Below are 9439 nucleotides of genomic sequence, written 5' to 3'. Positions count from 1 at the left end.
AACACGCATCTAGCCGTGCACATCATTTTAGTTTGATGTTGGGATTATCCAAAGTGTGAAGCTTGTGCCACCGCCTCAAAACAAAGGTGGGGAATTAGTTTGAGCTTTTAGTGTTCAGATAGCACAGGAAACATGACCTTTGAGGTGCGCAGCGAGGCGTGAAAAGGTAACTGAGAAGACAACCTGTCCACTCACTCGTCCCTCTGGGCTACAGAGAACCACAGCGGCCTGCAGGCCCGTGGAGAAGCCCACAAGGCCCCAGGTATCGCGTGTCTCTACTGAGGGACTCAGCAGTTGACCTCTGAGGCAAAAAGTTACACGTAAGAAGAAATGGTTCATATATTCAATTCTGCCAATAAATGCCCAATAATGTTTTGGACTTCCGAGACATACAAAGTTTAGGAAAATAAAAAATGCTGATCAAAAAGAAAAGGTCTTTGTCAACTTTGGTCTTTCACCTAATTATTAATAAATCTAAATTATGACGTGGGTCAACATTTTGGCTTTCTCTTGATTGTTTTTATTTTCATCTTCTTTTTTTTCTCCCCCCATTGCTTCAGAACAAATTGTAGTACAGCACATGGGACGAATAATTATTCTGTTCTGGAAATATTCTAATTATGTCTTCATTACTGAGAATAAATGGATTTTCCATGTGCACAAATACCTGCAAAAAAGCCGCCAATTTGATTGACACGTCAGTGCGCATATAATTATTATTATTTTTGTACGTGCAGGTGCCTGTTGGCGTGTGCTCGTGCGCTCCTTCCCAGCACGCGTGTGCGCGTTGTGCTCGTGCAGAGATGAGACCCGTCTGTCTGCTGCTCGCTCAGATTGCACCCACGAGAGCTCCCAAAATAACAACAAAGAGCCCTCAGTGGGTCGGATGAAAGCCCCGTCACCAACCATTGCAGCACACAGTCTCCTCCCCTACTGTATCTCTGAGTGACACCTCACACATCACACGCAGACAGGAAGCTCGTATTTGACCGTAACACGTATTTCCATTTGTTAACGAGACGGCCATTGGCTTTTAGCAGGAGGCCAAAGGGTTTTGTGCGGATCACGTCCAGTGTATAAAAGTTTGGGAGGTCGCCTATAACATTATCCCTGTTGTTAAATTAAGGGTTAACCTTAACTTCAGCAAAGGTTGGACGTTAACACGTGTGAATCATATTTTTCTTTGAAGAAATAATTCAACGTTTTTGGAGCAATATGCTCATTTGCTTTCCTTCCAAAAAGGATTTTTTTTAAATGATCGACGTTTGTGTCTCGGGCAGGCTGCAATTAGCTTAGCTTTTTTTAATTTTTTTACAGCAATGAACACCTCAGAGACTTGCTTGTTGTATCTTGCATACGGTACAAAGACTCAAAATGTAGAAGAACAAGTTGTGATTTCAACAGAGGACCACCTGCTGTAACTCCTGTAGTCACCATGAGGTTGCCAGGCAACGGGAAGAGGCTGCAAGAAGTCACTGCTCTTGGCTTTTACATAAATTCAAACACGTACTTCCCCAAAAACAACTTGCTTTTTTATTCTTTTTAACTTATTCATTAGTGAGATATTAGGTGCTAATGGAGTTTTACCATTTCCCCCTTGGTTCCAGACTTCATGCTAAGCTGAGCACGTTCCTATGTCTAGAATATAAGAATGGCTTTGTTTCTTCTTTTCTACAATGGAGAAACGTTTGAATCATGGATTTTCACCAAGAAAAACAAACCAAATGCAAATGTGTGATGAATCGGAGACCGACGTCTCCATTAGAAAGTACAACTCGATTAAACAGCCCCAACACGCAGTTAAACGTGCAGTGAAAATACTTCCATGTTCTACTGCTGATGTCGGGCCAGAAACGCTGCAAACAGCAGAAGGACTCCATTGTTATTTCTAACCGGTAGAAGCCCCGAGGTTATTTTTCCTCTGCCTTGAAACAAATCAATGAAGCAAAACTCACTTTGAACAACTGCACGTTTGCTGAGATCAGATGTGGGTCGAGGAGGCAGCACCATGTGGTTTGTTGACGGAGCAGGACTCTGATAAACAAAACCTGCTCTGTGAAAACAGGTGCAGAACGCATTCGGGAAAACTGACTGATTAGAGAGGGTTTGTTATTCCGCATGCGACCATTTGCATCCTGTGGATCCTTCCCCAAGTCGTGGCAACGTCCAGACTGTTTGTTTTCGACTCAATCGTTTCGACACGGGGATTTGCAAAAAAAATCTGTCCGAGGTGAAATTGCGCTGTTACTTTGGGAAGTGTGTCAACAAACAATGTAGTTTCATTAAATCAGCCTTCGGAGGGGGGAGGTTTTTATTTTCTTTGAGACAATGATGCCCCCAAATGGTGAAACTAGAAGTTGCAATGAGGTACAAGTCCCCGTCGTAAGAAGGTCCACACGTTAAACCTTATAAAACGTCGGCCTCTTCATTATCCAACAGGTCGTCATTACATCATTCTTGTTCAAACACGTCCTGCTTTCTCACAGAAAACACTGTGGCTGTGACTCAAACCCCAGAAAGCCAGCTTATCCCCGCTATCGACACATGGAAGTGCTTTCTAGTCGCTATCTCCTCGCTCTTAAATCACTCATTTTAATATCAAAGCCCTTAACAGGAGATCGCTGATTGCTTGCAGGTGGACGTCAGCGCTGCGTCTGCAGAGAGTGACTGAGCTCTTATCCGACACGTTACAGTACGGCCGCTGTCTCCGCGGGCAAGATCGCATTACACAAGATTACTTTGGAGTTTCAAGCAATTTTCCCTAAATTACACCGGCCTTTGGTCTCTGGTAAACTTGATTGACTTGAATGGTTTTCATTAGAAGAGAAGAAAAAAAAAAAAGAGAAAAAGGGGCCTTGCGGAGGTTTGCTGTTGTTGCTCGTACACAAAGAGACAAAGAGCCGGGGCGCTGCAAGGGGGCCGCGCGCTGCACGGATGTGCACGTCTCGGAGCCGTGCTCGATGGGAACCTGCGCCGGGCCGTCTGATTCGTGACGCACATCTGTCTCGCACGCTCCCGCCGCAGGACAATTTGGGGTCTTTAAAAAAAAAGAAAGAAAGAGAATCGGTCAGCCGTGCAACATGTGCATAAAGCTGTGGGTTCATTGAGCCCATGGAGACTTTCACAATCGGTACTGCTTTGTATGTGTTGATGTATACAGAGTATGTTAACAATAAAAACAGTTTTTTCAACATATATTTGAACTCAAGTCCACCCTCCCCCCGTCTCCCTTCATCAACAGAACAACATGAGTCATGGAAATCAGTCGGATGTCACCGAGTCCAGACTGACAGGAAAATGGCCATGAATAACATGACCACCCTTATTACGGTTCTAGAGAAAATACTTAGAGAACAATCCAAGAGCCAGAGGGCTCCAGATATACTGTCAGTGTCAAAAACAATAAGCCGTTTGTCCTGGCCAGAGATATCCCCACATTCCCGTCAGCTGTTTGGCTGCTCTGCCAGATGACTCAAAGCTGAAATGAAAGAGGAAGATCTGTAAGGAATTAAGGGATAGTGTCTCTACTGCAGGAGGAGACTCTATATCAATAAAGTACAGATTCATTCAACATCATCTGCCTTGGTTCTGGATGGTAAATCCAGCTCTACAGCCCACATCCACTGGAAAGAATTAGTTGACAAAACAGGGTGTGGGTGTGTGTGTGTCTTCAGCAAGTTTATGATGCCACCTTGAGGAGGTTTACTGACACAGCAAGGGGGCCAAAGGACGGCGCTTTCAACTGCAGAATAAATAGTTGGCTGCCATTCGCAGAGTATCACATGTCTGCTGTAAGTAAAACGGTGACAAGCTAAGTGTTTTGCTCTGCAGCTCTGGTTTGTGGGCAGATTAACGTCAGCCCGCTAAGCAGCCATCAGTTTGATCATCAAGCGCAGTGATGATCAAGAAGGGCAAACGGAGTAATAATGTTTGCCGCATTTTCGAAGAATGCGCCGCCCGTGACACGGGGAGTCGGACTTGAAGAAGGCTGATCCTGGATTCGACTGACCGTTAATCATCTTCCTCCCACTGCATCCAGATTCATTTAGCGTGACGTGTTCACGAGGCCTCCTGATGAGCGCGGTGCCAGTGTCTGTGGACCGACGAAGCCGGAGCCAACCACACTAACCACACAAGACTTTGGACTTTTACTTGCCATTGTGTGGGCAATGGTTGAAAAAATACTTTTACAAAATCAATTGAGGGTGTTCCTACTATTACTTAAAATAATAAAAGGATCCAAGTATTTCTTCAACCACTAAGCAAAAGGCCAGAACTGAAATGATAAGGATTATAAGAAAGGCATTAAAGATGCAGATGCAGTTCTCTCCTGTGAACCTTGTCACCTCGGTCACAAGGACCGTATCCCCTAATTTCCACCACACGACACCTCAAACAGATAGAACTGAACTGATTCTTGACTCTTTGTTTTCTCATGGAAAGATTCTTGTGTGACTGTGGTCCCTGATTTTGGCTAAAGGTTACCCACAGCGTGCAGTGTCCCCCGGGGCCTTGAACAGAGTGTCGGGGGGGGGGGGTCACGCTTTGATGCACAGCATGGCACCCAGGATGCTGTCCGTGTGCGCGATGTGTGCCGTTGCGAAGCCGTGGCGCTCCAGAAGCACGGCGTACTCCGCCGCGCTCCTCTGCCTGCCCTCGCTCATGCTGAGGGCGTGCAGCAGGCAGCACCGCGGGCCGCCTCGGTCTTCATCCAGGAAGATCTCACTGAGCAGGAGCCCGCAACCTGCCAGCCAGGGGGAAGGAAGTGTATGATTTGTGTGTGCTAACTGTGGCAACTTTAGAAAACAACAGTGGTGGTGTGACCGTTGCTTCTGCTTCAGGCAAAGACTTAACCACTGAGAGGGGAACCGACTTCTTGTCACTGTGCCGTTTTATAAGTCACAAAAAGCACTGACATCTTGCAGCAGAACTAACTTACTAGCAAACTACATAGCTGCTGATGCTACAGGAAAAAGGATTGTGTCAGATTGTGGGCATTTACAAAATGCACATAACGGTTTTACTGCACGTCAGTCTGCATGCATGATTTGGTCAACATTCAGGAAGAAAATGTAAATGAAAGCCTGAAGAATTTTACCTGGTGTGCAAACATCTGCGACTTTACTTAGCAGAATATGCACTTTCTCATCGGACCAGTCGTGGAGAATCCTGCTAAGGACGTACAGGTCTGCTTTGGGCAGCTCGTCTTTAAAGAAGTCTCCTGTTCAAGCAGAGAGGAGAAGGCCGATGGGTTACTTTGGTATCTGAGGGGGCAGGAGACAGCTTCCTGTTCACGAACACACCGGCCCACCTGCGAGGAATGACACCCTGTTGTCTGCGTGCAAAGGATGGAAACGATCGCTCATCTCAACCACCGCTGGCAAGTCAAACACGGTCACAGACATCCCGGGATGGGCTTTGGTAAACTCATAGGCGACGGCCCCAGTGCATCCTGGGAAGAGAAGGGATGATATGTGGAAGAATACTTTATTACTTTGGGAGACAAAAGTAAAAGGTAAAATACCTTTCAGTTCTTATGCTTACCTCCGAGGTCGCAAGCACTTTTAAACCCGGAGAGGTCAAAGGCCGTTGCTACAGCTGGTGCTGTAACTTTAGCGATGCTGTGCATGGCGTTCAAGAATCTCAGTTTGACTTCTTGACTGTTGGAGGAAGTGTCCTTGGACGTCTTTCCAAATAACTTCTCACGCTGGCTGGACCCCTCGCTCACGGCGCTCTCGAGGTGGGAGAAGAGAGGCATCACGGCCTCGTTGCAGTAGCGGATGTAAGCGCGCAGCGAGCGCGGAGCGTCCGTCAGCAGAAAGGCAGCGGCCAGACTCGTGTTCTCGAACACCGGCTTCTGGCGCGCTGGGAGGAGAGACACCGTCAAACACCACAGCGGCTCATTTTAAAGCAAGTTGGAAAAGCCTTGGCGCTCTGACTCACTTCTCTCTTTGCTCCTCAACAGTCCCAGAGACACGCAGGCTTCCAGCAGGCACTCGGTGCCCTTCACAGAGGCTTTGATCTGCAGGGCCACCTGCGCGGCATCCAGTCCAGGCCGGCTGTGTAGCAGGTCAAACACACACATCTCCGATGCCGTAAACAGCGCCTGGAACATTTGAGCAAGGGGTTATTTTGAGACGGGTCAAGAATCACATGGATCATAGTAAGAAAGGAACAGTACTGCCCCAACTTTGCTTTTACTAATTGAGATGTTAGTTGGTGAGTTTTAGTGAGGTGCTTTTTTAAATTGAGCTTTATTGTACATATCAATGGGTATTTATCGATCTTCACAGTAACTCTTAGCTAATAAACGCAAATAAGTGGTTGAGTGTGAGAGCCTGTCAGGGCTTGAAATGGTGTAAATACAAATGGGACGGCCCCTTAAAAATATGATGTTCAATTGAGGGTATTTATTTCGTATTCGGTTACCTACCTTTGAGGCTTTGAAGCCATCAATCAGATCGACGATTTGCTGTAGGTCTTCTTTTTTCGGCTCAATGGCGTCTTGCTTTGTCGCGTTGCGCTCGGCCCCTCGCCCCCTGCTGGTCGTTGGCGGTAGCGCTGCATTGTCACAGTCGCTGAGATTGCCCGGGGCCGGCGTGAGCACAGAGGAAGTGTGGCTCGGCCAGAGGGACGTGCTCTCTACGTCCGAGGACGAAGCGCATCGGTTGTAAATACGGTCCAGCTGTTTGCAGAAGTGGTTGAGAGGGAAACCCACAACATTGAGGAAGTCTCCATGTACGTACTCCACCAGCATCCCGCCCAGGGCCTGGATACCGTAGCCTCCAGCCTTGTCCCTGACACACACACACACACACCATATACACTTAGATTAACACACAAAACGGTTTATACGTGTGATGACACTCAACCAAACCCGTGGAGAGATGTTTTACTGGGCAAAAACAGCTGATCCTAAACGCAAACCCCAAAGTCCAAAAAGCAGAAGCTTTGTAAACGCTGTGTCCACTAAATGACCTCCAGTTAGCAAATGATTGGTTACTTCCCCACACAAAGAGAAATCAGCAGCTGTCAAACATTTGAAAGCTCAAAGGTTTCTTACTCACATGGGTTCACCGCTATTGATGTACTCCCACAGCATATTATCGGAGAGATCAGCGAACTTCACCTTCGTTTCTTCATAGAATTCAATCGACTGGTAATCCACTTCTTCGTCTGCGGGGGGGGGGGTGGGGTTGAAAAATGAAATGTTATGTCCACTACACCTGAACAGATAAAGGATTCCAGTACACAGAATTAAGAAAATGGCTTTATAATACTACAGTGCATGTATGTACAGTTTTCCCTGTTATTATAATTCACTGTATTCTTGTCAGGCATTGAAGAAGATAGAAAAATTACCTAAATTGTTTGACCAAATGCACGTTATAGAATGTGAATTCTGAGCTGTGTATCAAGCGGTGACTCACTGTCTTTCTCATGGCAGAGGACAATAGCTACACCAGTCACCACGCTGTGCTCTTTGCCATTCAAGCTGGAAGAGAAAGGTAAAAGGAACCGGAAAATGTGAAGAACACCTCCAGCTTCTAATGTGAACAACGTTAACCAAACGAACCTCGACAGCATCCTGTAGGCATCGTCTTTGTCCGCCGGCTTCTCCAGAATCATGCCATCTACAGTCTGAGGGGAATGAAAAATCAACAGCCGGAGTGAATGATACCAATTTGTAAATAGAGAGTAAGCCTATAAAATCTTTGTAAAGCTTTCTTTCTCTCACCACAATAGTGTCGGCTCCGATTACCATGTCTGGAGTCTTCAGATGCTTCTGGAGCAAATGAGGGAATAGCATGTTGACAATAAGTCATTCAATGGGACAATACTTACCGTCGAGCTACAAGCAGCTTAACTGACAAAGGGCATCCTCCTGGCCACCTCCAGGGCCTTCTGCTTGGCCGTCTCTACAGCGTACTCCTGAGGTGCTTTGAAGAGTCCTTTGTCGAGGGTTTCTTTGAACCAGGACGGCACCACTTCAAACCGTAGGCCCTGCAATGGAGGAGTGAATGAATCACTAAAGGAATACTCCAAAAAACTCCTGATTTACAAGCAGACATCAACATTTGACTCCTCTTTTTACATGCACGGAACTGTGATTGAGATGAATAATGTCTGGGATATTAAATATTTGAAATATTTATTTTGTCTGTATTACGAGACCTTTTATTGGTTTTGCTTTTCAACCGCATGTCACAAAGCTGTAAGAACTTTGGAAAGCTTTATCTTCTGTAACGATTATGATTATTATATTATTTGAGCATTTGCTCAACCTGTGTTCACAATAAAATGCGCATTCGTCGAGAGATTTTCCTCTTCGATGAGGAGCTGGTGCTGCCATGCCTTTGAGTTTAACCAGAGGGAAACGTACCGCGTTACTGAGGATCTCCAGTCTTCTGGGAGAAGCACTTGCCAGCACCACCAGTTTTCCGGCGAGCTTGGAAATGACGGGATTCAGCACCATGGCGCCTCCTTTCAGAACCGCCCTGAGGGGGATGAACAGAGTTAACCAGCTTAGATCGAGTCTAGTTTAAGTAAGGTGTCAGCAAAGAACTACTCAGACAACTGCAGATATTCAGGAGGACAGATCCATGCAGTGCTGAAAAGATTGCATCGACACAACAATTCATTTTGATAATCATTTAGGTCATTTATACCAAAGGCTCACTGGTCCCAGCTATAAGGATTTGCTGCTTTTCTTAAATGATATTTCTTTTAGATAAAACAAGCATATACAGGCATATCCTATAATTTATTTAACCAGTGTGAACTAATGTTTACCTGTTCTAAAAGTAGTGTTACGACTAGAATAATAAATCCATTACTCCTGTAACGTTGAATACAGTTACAATCACTGCATGCTTTCAATCAGGTTACTGCTTTTATAGACAATGTAACTAATGTCAAAATAATAATCTTCATCATGTCTGTGGCTTCTATGAACGGTGCAAAAGTGTATAAGCTAACTTAACTAACGTTAACTTAACGACAAGTTCACAACTCTGCTGACGTCATCGCTGATGTTTACACATGAGGTTAGCTAGGAGCTAAGTTCATCGTTGTCACCACGGGTGAACGCACAGGGACGTTCACAAAACTGCTCTCAACGTCGCTCCGTTAAGTTGTTGTTGATAATACAGTGTCGCTCACCTGCTCGTATATTATTTGCTCCAGTCAGGAAACGGTCACAGCTGCATCCGAGCTGGTAACGACTATAAGGACTCCGGCGCCAACGTGACGGCGCTTACGTGATGACGTTATAATCGTAGGCGGATCCTCAATTTGCATCTCTTAAAGCGACAGTACCTCTTATTCTGTGCAGGCTATGAGTAGTAAGCAAGCGCTATATGCCGCTACTCTATCTGTGCCTGCAAAAGTAGTAATACTACCAATTACAACAGCAATGGTACTATCAGACTCTCCCTGG

At 45.7% G+C, this 9439-nt stretch overlaps 1 protein-coding gene across 4 annotated transcripts; it reads right to left on the bottom strand.

The window, feature by feature from the left end:
- Positions 1-2293: 2293 nt before the first annotated feature.
- Positions 2294-9277, bottom strand: asmtl (acetylserotonin O-methyltransferase-like). 4 transcript variants are annotated; one of them, XM_040201132.2, is made up of 14 exons: positions 9163-9277; positions 8384-8498; positions 7873-8004; positions 7739-7786; positions 7577-7641; positions 7431-7495; positions 7068-7176; positions 6434-6797; positions 5944-6106; positions 5545-5865; positions 5312-5452; positions 5099-5221; positions 4490-4744; positions 2294-3037 (listed from the first exon to the last, which is right to left on the bottom strand). In XM_040201132.2, exons 2-13 carry the CDS (start codon positions 8474-8476, stop codon positions 4539-4541), a joined length of 1830 nt encoding a protein of 609 aa, XP_040057066.2. In that variant the 5' UTR covers positions 8477-8498; positions 9163-9277; the 3' UTR covers positions 2294-3037; positions 4490-4538. The 4 variants fall into 4 exon arrangements, with proteins under 4 accessions (XP_040057066.2, XP_077946928.1, XP_040057064.2 ...); XM_078090802.1 differs by having other exon boundaries at positions 7739-7783; XM_040201130.2 differs by lacking the exon at positions 4490-4744.
- Positions 9278-9439: the final 162 nt, after the last annotated feature.

The sequence above is a fragment of the Gasterosteus aculeatus genome, chromosome 16, assembly GCF_964276395.1.
Source record: "Gasterosteus aculeatus chromosome 16, fGasAcu3.hap1.1, whole genome shotgun sequence".
NCBI lineage: Eukaryota > Metazoa > Chordata > Actinopteri > Perciformes > Gasterosteidae > Gasterosteus > Gasterosteus aculeatus.
The sequence above is the reverse complement of the archived record's forward strand: the minus strand, read 5'-3'. Positions and strand labels throughout refer to the sequence as shown.

Excerpts from the sequence above, each read along its gene's own strand:
- asmtl (XM_040201130.2), bottom strand. The coding sequence starts at position 8,476 with ATGGTGCTGAATCCCGTCATTTCCAAGCTCGCCGGAAAACTGGTGGTG. Across the intron at positions 6,107-6,433 it reads ATGGCTTCAAAGCCTCAAAG|GCGCTGTTTACGGCATCGGA; the intron begins GTAGGTAACCGA and ends CAAATGTTCCAG. Across the intron at positions 5,453-5,544 it reads AAGTGCTTGCGACCTCGGAG|GATGCACTGGGGCCGTCGCC; the intron begins GTAAGCATAAGA and ends TTCTCTTCCCAG.